The sequence below is a fragment of the Vespula vulgaris genome, chromosome 1 (genome assembly GCF_905475345.1).
Source record: "Vespula vulgaris chromosome 1, iyVesVulg1.1, whole genome shotgun sequence".
NCBI classification, from domain to species: domain Eukaryota; kingdom Metazoa; phylum Arthropoda; class Insecta; order Hymenoptera; family Vespidae; genus Vespula; species Vespula vulgaris.
In genome coordinates, this window is record NC_066586.1 from 5,199,330 (window position 1) to 5,215,264 (window position 15,935).

General features: G+C 30.9%; 3 protein-coding genes across 30 annotated transcripts in view; 1 reads left to right on the plus strand and 2 right to left on the minus strand.

The window, feature by feature from the left end:
• Positions 1–94: 94 nt before the first annotated feature.
• On the minus strand, positions 95–2,520 carry LOC127071552 (activated RNA polymerase II transcriptional coactivator p15). 5 transcript variants are annotated; one of them, XM_051010972.1, is made up of 4 exons: positions 2,462–2,520; positions 1,366–1,436; positions 873–1,104; positions 95–768 (listed from the first exon to the last, which is right to left on the minus strand). In XM_051010972.1, exons 2-4 carry the CDS (start codon positions 1,417–1,419, stop codon positions 686–688), a joined length of 369 nt encoding a protein of 122 aa, XP_050866929.1. In that variant the 5' UTR covers positions 1,420–1,436; positions 2,462–2,520; the 3' UTR covers positions 95–685. The 5 variants fall into 5 exon arrangements, with proteins under 5 accessions (XP_050866929.1, XP_050866899.1, XP_050866910.1 ...); XM_051010942.1 differs by lacking the exon at positions 2,462–2,520 and adding an exon at positions 1,792–1,950; XM_051010953.1 differs by lacking the exon at positions 2,462–2,520 and adding an exon at positions 1,831–1,922.
• A 189-nt stretch (positions 2,521–2,709) lies between these two features.
• On the plus strand, positions 2,710–3,973 carry LOC127071544 (eukaryotic translation initiation factor 1A, X-chromosomal). Its single transcript, XM_051010930.1, has 5 exons — positions 2,710–2,878; positions 3,088–3,171; positions 3,249–3,485; positions 3,613–3,713; positions 3,800–3,973. The coding sequence occupies exons 1-5, from the start codon at positions 2,863–2,865 to the stop codon at positions 3,803–3,805; spliced, it is 444 nt and encodes a 147-aa protein (XP_050866887.1). The 5' UTR covers positions 2,710–2,862; the 3' UTR covers positions 3,806–3,973.
• A 1,193-nt stretch (positions 3,974–5,166) lies between these two features.
• LOC127071287 (ankyrin-3-like) overlaps positions 5,167–15,935 on the minus strand; it is a 66,984-nt gene continuing 56,215 nt past the window's right edge. For 16 of the 24 annotated variants that reach the window (XM_051010405.1, XM_051010617.1, XM_051010466.1 and 13 more), the window contains 4 exons: positions 15,204–15,272; positions 12,952–14,286; positions 7,810–7,888; positions 5,167–7,727 (listed from right to left, as the gene is read on the minus strand). In XM_051010405.1, the coding sequence (XP_050866362.1) occupies positions 7,589–7,727; positions 7,810–7,888; positions 12,952–14,286; positions 15,204–15,272 (1,622 nt within the window). In that variant the 3' untranslated portion in view covers positions 5,167–7,588. Of the gene's footprint in view, positions 7,728–7,809; positions 7,889–9,451; positions 9,548–11,372; positions 11,599–12,951; positions 14,287–15,203; positions 15,273–15,935 lie in introns of those variants that run through there. The other 8 variants (XM_051010506.1, XM_051010570.1, XM_051010560.1 and 5 more) reach the window with 6 other exon arrangements.

The window sequence follows — 15,935 nt, forward strand, 5'->3', positions numbered from 1 at the left end:
TGTTTTATTTTCCTTCTTTGATAAAAAAAACCGACAAACATTATCCGATTTATCATTTAGGCACGCATTCGATAGTAATTATAAGTTCCCCACATAGAAAAATATAATTGTTAGTTTATTTTAAATAATTTATTACATTAGTTGGATGATTTCTTAACCATTGTATGTAAATCAACTGTATATAAAATACACCTGATTGCCGCGCATTTTTTGCGAGCACATCGTATAGAGAAAAGATAGAACTGATTCATTTAAAAATTAAACACTAACGAACATTATTGTTAGATTTAAAAAATTTTTCAAAACTTTTTTTAATATTAAATATCATTGTTTCAATTAGGTAATTTAAAATAATTACAAGGGAAATATAAAATAGAAAAATTTAATTTCTTAAATTAAAAATAATTTAATTAATCTATTAATATTTATTCTTGTGTGTGATACATGAAATATTAATAATAGTATTTTAAATAATATTAATAATAATGTTTGAAATGACAATTATATAAAAAAAAAACAAAAACAAAACAATTGTCCATTATTTATTTTGTAAAAAAAAACCTAAGGTTCCTATGGGAACAAATATATTTAATATCAAAGAATATTTTAATGTGATAAGAAAACACAAAATGTACATCTTATAACCAGGTAAGATGACTTTAATCAACAATGAAAAAATAATTTATCAACATTTTGATTTCGCAACTCTATCAACCTCTTCCACAATTGACATAAACTTACGCCATTGTGTCATATTTAAACATATACCTGTATTTAAAATAAATAGTGATTAATTAATTATTATTAACTATAAAGTACAATTATTCTTCCTATCAAAATATTCATAAAATTAATATACTTTATATTTATACCTTTTTTGCCTGGTTTCAGATCTCCTGCTTTATCATAATACATTTCTCTTATATCCACAAAAAGTTTTCCTTTAAAATCCCTAACATTTACTTGACGATTGTTACCTAAATCCCATACAGTGTCATCTTCATCTTTTGATGCTTTTACTTCTTTTGTTTCTTTTTTTGGCTTTTTACTTGCGACAGGTTTTTCTCCCTTTTCTGTTTTCTGTTTCTTCTTAACTTGCTCTTCCTTTCAATTATAACAGTGCAATATTTAAAAATTTATTTAAAAAATTTTATATTTAAAAGATTTAATATTTAAATTATAATTGTAAAATTTGTAAACATATACATTACAAAACAAATTGTAAATTTATAAACAGAATTATTTTTTTCTTCATATAAAACAGAAACTGTTATAAAATATTTTAATAAGAATTTAAATGTAAAATCCCTTTATATATTTTGCATATAATAAAAAATGGTCCAAAAAAAATATAACACAAATTACCTGTCCACTATCGCTATCACTATCACTTGAGACATATTCCTTTGATTTTGGCATTCTATATAATTAAATCTCTGTAATAAGAAAACGTTAATTAAAAATCGCAATTTATAAAAATTTAATTCATATGAATAACCTAGCACAATAAAAAGATATTTATAAATTGGTTAATCCAGCAATATGTTATTTTAATATAGTTATGTATTAAATACCAATTATATCTTGGTAATTATTTTTAAATAACTTTTTATCTTTTTAATTTATGATTTTAATTTATCATTGAATGTATTAAATATACATTCAAAAAAAAAATATGTTTATATATGGTATATATACATATATATATAAACACGTTTCTATTTTGTTTAGGACATAGTCTAAACCTTTGAAATGAAACAAATAGTTTATATAAAAATTAAAATGACGTACATATTCTAAATAAAAGTTTCAGTTTTTTCTTGAAATAACCGTTATAGTCACTGAAATCGAACTTGATATTCACATCCAATCGTCCAACACGTTCTATTCGTCAGTAAATCGCTTATACGATACCATGCGCGCGTGTACACACACAACATCGAAGTATATAAAATAACAACAGTACAAAAAAGTCAAAGGTAAATATTCCAAAATATTTAAGATTGTGTATATAATGAAAGAAAACTATATTATTTAATTATTAACTAAAAGTTATCATTTTTGTTGGACAATTTTAATTTTATAATTTTATCCAATTGAATATCCAATTGAATTTTATTCATTTCTCAAAGCAGAAATAATACAGATATTAAATTAAATTTATAAATAATGAGTTACCTTGTTAATTTGTTTTCTTTTTACATATATATATTATATTATTAAATAAAAAAATAATACACAAATAGTAATTATTAATTAACAGATATAATTCAAATTTATTGCTAACATAAAGGGCGTTTCCAAATATTTCCAACTTGTCCAATTTGAATCTGTAGCGAACTTCAGAGAGGTTAAGTGAAAATTTTAGCGCCACAAGAAAGCGATATTTATAGATTTTACTTAGAACATAATTATCTGCTGTATCGTATCTTTCGCATTTAATTAAATTTTTTACATTTACCTCATTCCATGTTATCTTGCTTAAATGTTTTGTTCATAATTCGGTGTATCACGTATACAAGCTGCAGTCTAGTGCGTTTACTTACGCATCAATTTTATAATTTTTTGTTTTTAGGTTGCGGGTTTTTTGAAATTATTTTTCGTTTTTCACTCACGATTATTAAATTTTACTACAGTTGGTAATACCATTTACTTTTATATCGGCCGATAAGTAGACTTTGGCCTACAGGCACGGCCGACAGGATATGCGCCAGCCAAGTGAATCTAGTGACATCTAGTCAGAGAATATTATATGTAAAAAGAAAAAAGAAAAACTGTAAGCTGAGTATTTCTACTTCTTCCACCCGCGTTGTGTAGAATCATCGAGAGATTATATTTGCGATAATACATCTTTAACTCATCATGCCGAAAAATAAGGGTCAGTAAACCCTTTTTCTTCTACTTTAAAAGTTTACATCCAAATAGAAATTTGTATACCATGTGTAATTTTCATAGTGCAATGTGATCAGTTTGTTATAACCTATCAGTGTCAATCATGTATTACAATGTGCATTCTTCACTAAGTTTCAATTGTAATTATCGATTCATATTTAATATCTTTTTGTAACAATATCTTTATTTTTCTAGGAAAGGGAGGTAAAAATAGGAGGAGAGGTAAAAATGAAAATGAAACAGAAAAGAGAGAGTTGGTCTTTAAAGAAGATGGTCAAGGTAAACTGTTGAATATATAAATATATCTAAATTGACTTACAGGCTGATTATATAAAATAATATTAAATTTTTTTTAGAATATGCACAAGTAACAAAGATGCTTGGTAATGGCAGGCTAGAAGCAATGTGCTTCGATGGTGTAAAGCGATTGTGCCACATTCGAGGTAAACTACGTAAGAAGGTTTGGATTAATCAAGGTGATATCATTTTAATTGGTCTTCGAGATTATCAAGATGCAAAAGCAGATGTTATTTTAAAATATACATCTGATGAAGCTCGAAATTTGAAAACTTATGGTGAATTTCCTGAAACTGGTAAGTATAATTTTTTTATAATAATATATAAATAATTGTTCATATATAAATATATCAAATAATTATGTTAATTTATATTTATTTTAAAGTTTCAGTATTTGATAATATGAAAACATTATTGTTTCAGTGCGCATCAATGACACTGTTACCTTCGTTGAAGATGGATTTGATGAAGATATTGAGTTTGGTGATGAAATCAGTGATGATGATGAAGATGATGTAGACAACGTAAGTTTTGAAATCAAAAATGTTTAAAGCTTCTATTTGTAAAAGAAAAATATAAAAAATAATTATATATGCATTCACTTTTACAGATCTGATGATCTATAATACAGTCAGGTGCAAATATATGGTGTCAGATGGTATAGGAGTATCTATTTATTTCAATAGATGCAACTATGGACACTTCACTAAAACAGCAAATTTTGCTTCTAATAAGTAGCCAATTTTTCTTGTATCTATGAATAAAATAACATGTTTCCCATTAATATTGTACTTGTTTTGCAATTGTATTGTTTTTCAAGTTTTGTAAGATATCTTTTATCCAAATTGTGTCATTATAAAAGCACATCTATCATTTAGATTTAATTTATAAATTTTATAGATTTGGCTAAAGTGCATTATATTACCATGCACTTAATAGAGATCTAAGTAAGCAATATTCTCATATGTACCTCTTCTTTTTTTGTATATCATTGTAAGTAATTTGATGATATATAAATGTATAACCATTTTAAACAAAAGAAAAATAGTATATATATAAATATATATTGTGTGTGTGTATACATATGTGTGCGTGTGTGCGTATATATATCTATATATACATACATATACATATACATATATGTATAACACTACAAATTTTTATATGTATTGATCTGCATCATTAAAAACTGTTTATTAGAAAGAAAATGTCTTAACTCCAAACTAGCTCATAAACTGTTTCCTTACTTCCTAGTTATATTCGGTCAATGTTGAATACTCTCTGTATATTAAAATAGTAAAACGCAAAATTTTGTTCGATTAAGGACTGTAACATATCCTGATATTTTCATGGCAACCAAAATTTTTCCAACGTATATTCATTTATAATTTGTCTTATATTAACTTTATATAAGTTGATTAAGAAACAAATAATTTGTATAATACAAGAAAATATCTTATACGTCGCGGTAAAATATATATTCGCGATTCAATAAATCTGTAACATACCGACAGCAAGGAGCGAAGGTAAAATGTATACTGCTTATTTAGTTTGAAATACATCGACTATATATAAACATTCTGTATGATGTGTAAAATAAAAAATATTTGTTTTATATATTATGATTTCGTACACACTAAGAATATTTATGACTTTGTTGTAGATGTCTGTAATGGTAACATGAAAATATAAATACGCTAATGTTTATCAATATATCAACAAAAGTAATTTCAATAATATTTTCTATGGATCTTATTTCATTATTAATATACTTACCAAATGTTAAAATTAATTAATTGCATGCATTTATAAGTGAATTTTTTAAATATTTTCGTAAAATGTATTATTTTTAATATTAGAATATAAGACTTCTATAATGGAATGAATGTTATTATTTTAATGAGATTAAAACATGACAAGAAACGTTACAGCATAATTTGTGCTTTATCTATGAATAAAAGGACAAGACAAAACGAATTCTGCCTTTTTTCATTCTCTTTTTTCTTCTTTTGTAATACATTATAACTGCATTAGAACATTTTTTATTATGCTGTCATTGATAATTCAACCACACAGTGCTATATACGTCATACCTTCTCTTCTTGGTTGATATAATGCCGTGCAATGCCATTACAATATTATAACTTAACACGATATATTAAATAGCAGAGACACATGTAAATAGCACAGAGTAAAATGGCTGTTGCTGATTGCGTGCATGTCATGTTACTCAGAAAAAGTTGACTGTACAAAATTATGGGATCTGTGAAAACTACTAATGCGAGATTGAAAATTAAATACTTCTTAGACCTATATATCATGTAATATAAGATATATTACAAGAAATAATGATATACTATAGATTGGTCTCTTTAACTTACTGTAACAATGCATAACAAAGTAGAAGATATTAACCCTTTGACGTAACTTTGTCGCTCTTGATTTAACGCTAATATAACTTACCGATTTATGGAGTTTTTACCATCATTTTGATTATACGCTGTTGCGCAAAATCTGCTGGTATAATTGGATAGAGTTTCTCTTCACTAAAGGTTGAAATATATTTAATAACTTTTCCGCGCGCGAATAAATACCAAATATCGAATATCGTCAAAGGGTTATGCTGAATTTTCGTCCCCAATTGTGGTAACTATATTATAATCACCATTTTTTTATTTACGAGACGCTTTTCTTTTAGCAGATGTTAATGCGTTTTTGCACATAAATTATGGAAAATAGTTATTCTTCCGCGGTGTAATTCGTAGTTTGATTTATCCAGAATGTTTAAATATTAGTATTACAACATTCGTGAAATTACACTAAATGTTACAATACATTGGAGTGTTTCATTCATTTTGATGCGCGCGTGATTGTGCCTTTGGTCCTTAGGTCAAATAGGCTCTAGGCAAGTCTATTAATTGTAGTTTAACAGTCATTACAAGTAATAAGTTATAAATTTCGTATATGTAATAATTATATATCTTTCAATGTATCATACATGAATCGAATGTCTTATTCGTAACTTTCTTTTTAATACACATATGATTTCTTCCTGTACTTTTTTTTTTTTAAATTGTGTTGTACATTGAAAGCTAACATTGTTTATGTATTGAGACGAATTCAAATCAATAAATTTAAACAATATATTTTTTATAATCATCGTGCTGCCTCGTTTCTTTTCTTTTTATATTTTATACAATTCATATGGACAGATTGCCAACAACATTATTCTCATTTCAAAATTTACGCATGTAACATTATACCAATGATTTCTTCTCTTTTTTTTTTTTGCTATATAAATAAAATATTCGTGTTATAATCTTGTCATTATTACAACTGTATAATAGTACATTTGTATAAGTTACGCTAAGAAATTATTATATATATATATATAATTAAAAATTGTTAGGAAATATTCTTTAAATAAGTTACATTTATATTGCGCCTTGATCAATAAAAACATTCGTTTCTCGTTGTCAATCGAATCAAAAACTACTCTTCGATCCTTCAATTTATTGTGCACTTAATTTGTTTCTGAGACAAGTGACAACAAGATCATCTGCGAAATTCACTGTCGGAAATATGAATAAAAGTTTACTGTTCTAATTAAGCGATGTATTGCGCAGATAGACATTACAGTCATTCTAAAGCTAAAGCAGACTCCCCAGCGACCACTTAGCAAAGCCGCAATGTAAAATCTGTCGTTTAATTTCGTCATATATTCGAGATTTCATTATACACTATAAATATAGTATTCGCTTTCGCCATGGCATATCGTTCGTTTCAGATAAACGTCTACGAATAAGACGTATTTATTATCGTTTCGTTTTTTTCATTTCAATATGATTTTTATGTTGTTCGATCGATACTTTGATTTGCCTTGAAAACTTTTTATTTAAAGGCGATTCATTTCCTTATCTTGCTTTGAACAACACGAGAGAAGGCGTTGTACGTGGACGGGTTGGCATAGTGAAGACTAGCAGAGAGCTAGTCGGACTAGCAACGACATATACATACATACATATATTATTAATAATAATTACCAGTTCAAACACAAAAAAAATATAAGGCAACGAAATATAACGGAAGGGCAAGCAAATTCGAAGCGTAGGCCATAAGCGGCGCGACGATATAACGTCTTACAATACATACATAGTATATGCCTTGTTTATTTCTCGGGGAACGCCGCGAGAATGAAGAGCTTTATTTTATTGGATATTGAGTTTTAATGGGGTGCTTTGTTCGGAACAGATGCTTCGTTAGGTCAACGCAAAAGAGAATATTATTCCTTTAGAGGAATTTTACATCCCTTTGACGACAATCTGTTTCTTCTTTTATTATTATTATTATTGTTATTATTATCATTTATTCTTTTTCGCGCTTCTCATCTTTCAATTCTTCACTGGCCTTTCCTCTCCTCTGTCATAAATTGGTCAACTATTTTCTGCATTGATTCCCGCAAATCGTCCGTCACAGCTATGCCACCTGCCATCGGTACCGTCGTTGTTGTCGTTACTACTTGCACCGTTCTTGTTATTCTGAAAATAGAATTTGATTGGAGCATGAACGTAAAATAAAGAACGATCGCGAAGGAAGTTAAAGAAACGAAGAAGTGAATACCTTTCCTGTGTTAAGGGATCCATTTCGGTCGTTGTTGTCTCTACAAAGGTTGGCTCGCTTTGTTGCAAAAAGTCAGATTCTGTGCAACAAAAGAAAATTAATCAACTATGTTGTTATAAAAACGTAAGCACGTTTACTATGTCGATTGTTCACATGAAGACAAGTACCAATCTTATACCTTTCAATTTTACATCATGCCCAAGAACAAGGGGTAATAATACTAGACACATATAAAAAAAAGTTGCAACATCGCTAAACATTTGACGATACATAATAAATATATAATACGCATTTTCACTCAACCAGCCAAACATTATGCAATTATTATTATTATTTTTTTTTTCATTTTAACGCTTCTTACAGACACGTTTACTTTGTACTTTGTGGAAAATACGTTGCGCGTGATTGATATTGCCTCGATGTATTCAAACGGACTTTCTATATTCCAGTGCAACGAGCCATATAATACGGACAATATACAAATTGTTTCATTTCATTTTATATATTAAAATATGTAAGTAAGGAAATGAGTTTATATCGTTGACTTTGAATTTGATTGAATTATTTTAACAACGTTCCTTATAAATAGACGCGTCTTTCGAGAATTATTTTCTTTCAATAGATAGATATTGGCAAGTAGCACTGTTGTCTCAGCGCTCAAAAATTAATGTTCAATAACTGAGATCCAAATTATTTCTCAGTATAACTGTGCTGCACGCAGCGAGCTCGTGTGAAGCGCCGATAAAAGCTGCCGAATAAAGCATTTAGCAGTTAGTTGTAAGAGATACGAGTACTCAATATTATCAGTACAATCAAAATATATGTATGTATATTTTACAATACAATCTAATAGGAGTTTTCATCGGTTGAACTGAAGCAAGAACATCGAGTACATCAATAGAAATTATATACTGCTAGAAATTAAGTCGATGATCCCGTTTCATTTCAATGCTACTATTAAATAATTTCGTGCAATGTGCGAGATCTCAAGATCCGATTACATCTGCACCACGTAATAAAAATATTTATCATCTGATATCGTCTTAAAAAATAGTTGAGTGTCTTTCTTCATTGGTACTCTTTCTATACTTCAAGTATTTTTTATTGCTCTTTCATAAAAACATTTTATTACTTACTATTGTCGACCAATGGAAATATTCTTTTTCTTTTCTTTCCTTTTTCTTTTTTAACTCTTTTCTTAAACTTTTTTTTAATTGTATCTCATACGTTCTGAATACTAATCAAAAATTTTTAAGTAGCACGTACTAACTACTTAATTAGTATTGTTAGACGAACGGTCAAATAATACTGGAGTATTATATTGCAAGCTTTATATTAGCTATACTTAGCAAAGGAAATGTGCATTTCTACAAGCTTAGGATTTTTCATTTGAAATATGCAGATTGTATAGCGTTCGGTAGCTGCGCTATCGAAAAAAGAAAAGTTAAATTAGTTGTCACGCTAAAACTCACTTCTTTCGGCAGATAATAAAGTTAATTGTCAAGGGTCTCGGACGATCTGCTAATGTATAGTATTTTATGACGGGCAATTTTATAATTTTCATATGTATATACCTATATATATATATATGTGTGTATATATTTATTGTATATACTATATACACAAATAAAGGCTTACTTACATGACTATTCGCCTAACAATCCTAACGTGACTAAAAACACGATTGTTGGTCCCTCTACACTTTAGCTTTATCTTGCGTGGCTTATTGTCAGAAGAGCTAGAAGGGTAAAAGAACTAAAGGATGCTTAAGAATGATGTATCGAACTTCTCTCAATGTGTACGTGCACTAGCTGATAAACGCATGAAAATAACATATTATTAATTGTCTGCCTTTTACACAGACTACACATAACTATCAAATGCTACGGGAATATAACGTTCAAAGTAGTGATAGGCAATGTCATGCGAAATAGTGCTAATAATAAAAAATCATGCAAAAACAGTTGATACTTCGTTTAGGTAGACGGCAAATATGAGAAAAAGAAAGCTTGCATATCTTTCTATACTCAAGACTTTACTCCTCCATGCACCTGTCTTAAGAATCAAAGTTACCTGTTCAATGTATGTAAATTGTAGAATATCATTGTAGAGGATACACCTGTGTCGGTTAAATTGTATTATATGTATATATGTATGTATGTATGTATGTATGTATCTTTGCATGTTTTGTATATGTATGTTTGTACATAAGTTTTATGGTCATGATAGGAATAGAATATGTAACGACGGGCATTTTCCAGACACGATGACTGACTGGCCGAATAATCAAAAAGGTCCGACGCGTCCCTGAACAATAAAACAATAAACGCGTCGGTACCTACGAAACAGCAAGCCATTCATCGAAATAAATGATGTAGAAACTTTGCCTGAAAACCACCGAGATTTTTCTGCATTTAGGGAAAGTTTAGACGGTGACGTATTATCATTTGCTCGAAAATTTTCCAATGTCCCTTCGATCGGATAGTGTTGTTAGGACTAGGGGAATATACCAGTTTGTCCGATAATGACGTGTTCGGCCTAATTTACAATTGATAACAGCTAATTCCTTCTTCCTTGCATTTTTTTGCTTCACTTTTAATTCTTGCAGGATAATAATAGAAAAGAAGTAGAAATAACTGTATCTTTTTTTTTGTGAACACCTTAAGGGACAGAAAATGTCCCAGTCAACAGCTGTTAGGTATATGAAGAAGTCGAAAACATGCATTAGTATAAAGAGACAAAAATGATCGATGATTTGGCGGATCTTAGCACAAAGCGAAAATTCAAAAAAACTTGTAAGTACTTAGTTAAGCATATTTCAAATATCGAGAAAATGTTGGAAATATGTAAAAAGCCTTTGTTACCGAGTGTTGGTTTATTGAGAAAAATGAAGATTGGATCCTACAGGAAGACAATGACTTGAAATTTCGAAGACTTTTTTCTTACAATTAATAGAAAGAGAAATCTGGTATCAATCAATTGGAACGATCGTCGCAATTAGTTCAAAACTAATCTTATCGAAAATGAGCATATATAAGTCACAGATTTTGCGGGGGACAAGTATTGTCGTGAAACGATAACTGCGATAAATTCGTCAGATTTGGAAATGCCAGTTGATTATCGACATTGCTAAAGATTGAACTCGCTATTGATGTAATTGCATATTAGTTCTAAACAGAAAGAATGTATGTACATATTTTAAAATATGACTACATAAATTTTTCTATGAATTAAGTCGAACACATTGTAATCTGACAAACTGTAAGCTTGTGTAGAAAAAAACACGAATCAGTGGGAACCGAAATTTCATTGTAGCAAGGTGTTATCTAATTACGAGCTAATTAGATATCTTCAGTTGGGATAGAATGTCAAGTCGTTCATTTCATACGCTTGTGATACGGAGTGCTCACTGATACGAAATTTTTTTTATTGTTAAAGATGTTTCGCGCATTGAAATTTTTAATTTCTCTTATATGCGTATCGACTTTCATTTTATATTACAGATTAAAGCTCGATCTGAGTGGTTACTTTATAGAGAAGAATAAAATGAAGGGTAATCGTACCCAGCTTGCCTCGGGATATTGTTAGAGAGAGTGTAGATGGCACGTTGGAATGTACGTGGCTCCACGGTAAGTAAAAGTGCTAGTAGGACCATCAATACAGCAGCTGCTGCGCTCATCCAACAAGCACAGCTCGTCCTACCGGTAGTCTTCGTCCTAGGCTTCGTCTCTATCACACTGCACTGCATGCTCGAGCAAACTGATCGTACCGTACTGTCTGTTTCTGTCACTTAAAGATTATGCCTTTCGTAAAATTTCTTTCAAGCTTATGGACTTCGTGCAATTGCTTTTTTTTTAATTTCATGACGTCTCCTTGCCGTATAATTAGTATGAAGAAACAGCAGGCGAGTATAGTGTAAATCACAACACAACGAATCTTTTCGCTCTTCCAAATTATGGAAAAAATCTTTTTGCGATGAAACAATTAAATCAAGGAAATATAATCGACATGGACCGATAAGTTCGTTTGGAAGATACTTGATCATCATTTGATCGTTTAATGAAACTGAAAGCTTTGCACACGAATTATTCACGTGTTAAGTCTCTTTGTTAAGTATTATGTTTATTAAACAACAAAAAAAAAAGATACAAAAACTAATCCACCTGTTTCGAATGAATAATGAAATTTTCGATTTCCTTTGAATGTAAAATGTGAATTATAAAATAAATATGAATAATAAAATGTGTCGAAATATCTAAGTTATTCGAATGTACTTGCCATTTCATTATACTAATAACAAGAGCACGAAATTGAATGTACAGACACGTCTTATTGCAAGTGAGTTTCAATGATAATACATTAGCCCCAGAAGCCCCTCATGACAAATTCGTCCATTTCGCAGCAAAGACCAACGGTAGGAAGGCAAAATCTTTTTTCACCGATAACATCTCCAAATAACGAAGCACGTTAATCCGAGCAGTACACCGTAGGACGCATATTTTACCCCTAATATGTAATTTAGGAGCCACACACGTATATAAATTTGTGATCCTGGTACACAAGCTTTATTTTTCTTTGCAACCAATCACTTAGATTTGCACCATACAAATACAGAATACCGGCCCTACACCTCGTACGAATGCATCAAATTAAAAGACACCGTAGAGATCTTAATGTCATGCAGTTCCCAGACATTGCTGACCAGTGCGCGCACATATACTACTTCAAAATCAGAAAGAAAAGTAATAGAAGCGTTGCTGCAGGTGTCGCACCAACTCGATTCTCTTCTGAAAAGAAGATTGTAACTAACCGAATGATAACATATGTACAGTATATGGATTTCGAAGAAGAGATCAAATTAGAGAAAATGTCGAAAATCGCCTTAAAAGATCCGAAGGGATAAAGAGTCCAAATATGCCAGTTACAATTTCATCCCGTAGAAGAGTGAACCGTTGAAATTAGAACGAACTACGAACGTAGCTACGTTCCAGTGTTGAAAATAGAGGCCTGTGCGAAATTGCGTGTACATGCGAAAGAAAAGCAAATGAAAAAGAAAGCATATCGATATATAAAAAATACTCTATGTACGGACGCAATTACGTATCCGAGGTAACTGGTTAGCGGGATTCGTACATTGCTTACTTAGAAGGTTAGCTGTGAGTGCGGTACCTTGGTCGTCCTCCAATGGGGACAGTTCCGCACCTTCGTGCAGTGCTACGTCCGACCCGCTAGAACTGCCCAAAGTACGTCTCTTGCACGGGGATCTTCTTCTTGGCCGAGGAGAACCGTCACTATCTGTATCGCTGTTCAATTCATGTCGCGAACTATCGTTCTTTGTATAAATATCACCATTACCAGAACCAGGTGACGTGTCTAAAGAGAGCTGCGTTTCCCATTGCTCGGAATTATTAATGGACGAATATTCTGCCACTCCGGCTTGCGTCCATGTGTCTCGTTCATCGCTTTCTGATTTTCCTGCTTTCATATAACTTCTATCAATCTCGCATTCCGATGTCTTCAGGTCCGAAGAAAAAAATGGATCATCCGATCGATCATCACCAGTTCTCATCGATTCTAACATCGATTGATTTAATTTTTCCGAATAAGAAGGTCCAGTAAATTGCCTTATTGTAGTCACTCTTTCTATAAACGTTCCATCTTCGTTCGTTTTAATACTCTGATTACTGTTACTTGCATTTAATCCTATACTGGGTTCATCTTCGTAAACACCAACGCCTTTAAAATCAGGTAAAACTTCTGTGATTCTAGTAGTTTTCCTCTTAACAATTTCCGTAGGATATTCTGAATCTGTTATTTCAAATGTAGAAGTAGTTACAGTTTTAACTGTCTTCAAAACTTCATCCATTTGCATAAGTTCGTTTAACTTATCAGGATCGATCGCTTGATCCGAGGAAGACACGATCGTTGTTACTGTAGTATAAGTTTTATCAGACTCAAATATTTTTGATGGGTACGTATCTATGGTTGTATCACTCGTTTCGATGCTTTCCTTCATCAAATGTTCAGTTTCTACAATATCTTTATCTTTATCAATAGGGTGATCAGTATCCGATTGCGAACGGATCGAATGATCTTTGCCTAACAATTCATCCTTCGTAATACGTACTACATCGGCTGATCTTGGTAAAGGAATATGAGATTCCATTTTTGATCGACCACGAATATCTGATTCTATAGTTTTACTAATTACGCTCTCTTCGTCTTCGATCTGTTTCTTTATTTTCACAGGAATCTTTGATTTTGGACTGCTTTTTTCTGGAGATTCGGGGGAACATTCGAATGGTTTCTTAATTTTAAGACCATGTGATGTTCGTGAGGCGTCTCCAAAATCTAGACGAAAATCGGCTTTGGCGGACGACTTGGTGGTGAAATGACGTGGGGCGGGAACAGGTTGCTTTGTTGGAGCAGAAGTAGCATGCCTCTCTACAGTCCCATCAATCTCAGCCGAATCATGCCCTGACCCATCCAAAAGGACATGGACAAGAACAGGAACAAGGACATAAAGCACATTGATACACACTAAAAATTGATCACTTTAATCCAACTTCGGGAGTTGGACATAAAGATTCAGCGTGTCTGCTTGACATTCATATGCGTGTGTACGCGCATACCCACTAACAGGCGCACGCGCACACACGCACGCTCACGCGCATTCTTTCCGCATGTACGTGGGTGTGTACGTCGCACTTCTACGGTAAGTTTAGTTAGTATCAATACTGGAACAGGATTAGTTTGTTTATAAAAAAAAACACTCATTAAACAGTGTCTAATTGTGACGCTTGAATCTTACTAAAACGGACCATTACAAATTTAATCTCGAATATGTTTTAATATATTAAAAATTGTTTGTGTTAATAGAAGACTTAATTGATATAATAATTACCAATTAATTGTGATAAAGAAGGAAGTAGGAAGAGTAATTTGAATTATTCTTATATAAGGGCATCTTTTTGTTGTAAGGAACGTGTAAGATTCTTTTAACAAATATCGCTAATGTAATCGAGTCGAAACGTTTTATGATGTATTATACATTTATAAAATGAACTATTATAAACCATAGAAATCGTAAACCACATTTGTTCTCAATATATTGCCATTTCCAAATTCTCGTTCCATATAAACCACTACAATATCTAAATTACAGCAATGTGTTTTTTAAATTTACATGTATGTATATTCTTGGCAAATACTGGTAAATATTTAGTAAGAAACATGCGCACAGTATCCGTTAGTGTGAAAGCGTCGGCAGGTGCTAACTATGGAAGATAAAGCTAAATATAAATGAGGGCACCAAAATAGAATTTGCTAATACATAGATTTTTGACCTGTGATTTGTGTTCATGATTATTGCGTTTCTGTTACTTCCACTTTACCTGGTTTTGTCACAGAATATGTTTGTTGAACTAGGTTTTGTGCTCGTCTTGCAGCTTCCTCTGTTACATCTGTAAAACCAGAAATGTTATTTAAATATTGACATATAGATAAAATTAACATAAAAAGCAATGAAGTAACAAAGATTAGATGAATGATGTTTCCCTGCATGGTATACCTTGCTCATGCTTCTCTATAGTTGTGGTGTCCTGTTAATCCAATGAAATAAATTACGGAATAAAAAGTATGTGAATTTTATGTTATATACTTTTACAAAAAGAAAAATAAGGAGTTGCAAATAAAATCTGTTACACTTAAAAAATATGAAAAATTATTTTCTATGGTGTGATAACAGTCGACAATAATATAACTTATTGTATTGAAAACCTGGAAACATGCATTAAATAAATATTCAAACAAGAAAAATATACGGACTTCAGCATAATAAATAAAAACGCGGACTTTGTTATACATCTTCACCAATCAAGTATCTTTCGAACACATTCGTACCCCAAAGTATTCTTCGGTTCAGATTATAAACTGATACAAATTTCGATAGAAATATAGTTAATCAAATTAGCAATAAATATATGCGTAAGAAGATTATTATTTAGCGTGTATAATCTGAAATAACGTAGAAATGATCATTCCACTCTCCTCTCTATATTTTTTCGTACGAATGTATTACCTATAAACAACAAGTTGGTAACATTAGTGGACTGAAAGTGATTTAG

Coding starts and splice junctions, on each gene's coding strand:
- LOC127071552 (XM_051010972.1), bottom strand. CDS start 1,419: ATGCCAAAATCAAAGGAATATGTCTCAAGTGATAGTGATAGCGATAGT. Junction 1,105..1,365: donor GTGATAGCGATAGTGGACAG/GTAATTTGTGTT, acceptor TATAATTGAAAG/GAAGAGCAAGTTAAGAAGAA. Junction 769..872: donor TCTGAAACCAGGCAAAAAAG/GTATAAATATAA, acceptor TTTTAAATACAG/GTATATGTTTAAATATGACA.
- LOC127071544 (XM_051010930.1), top strand. Junction 3,172..3,248: donor CTTTAAAGAAGATGGTCAAG/GTAAACTGTTGA, acceptor AATTTTTTTTAG/AATATGCACAAGTAACAAAG. Junction 3,486..3,612: donor TGGTGAATTTCCTGAAACTG/GTAAGTATAATT, acceptor TTATTGTTTCAG/TGCGCATCAATGACACTGTT.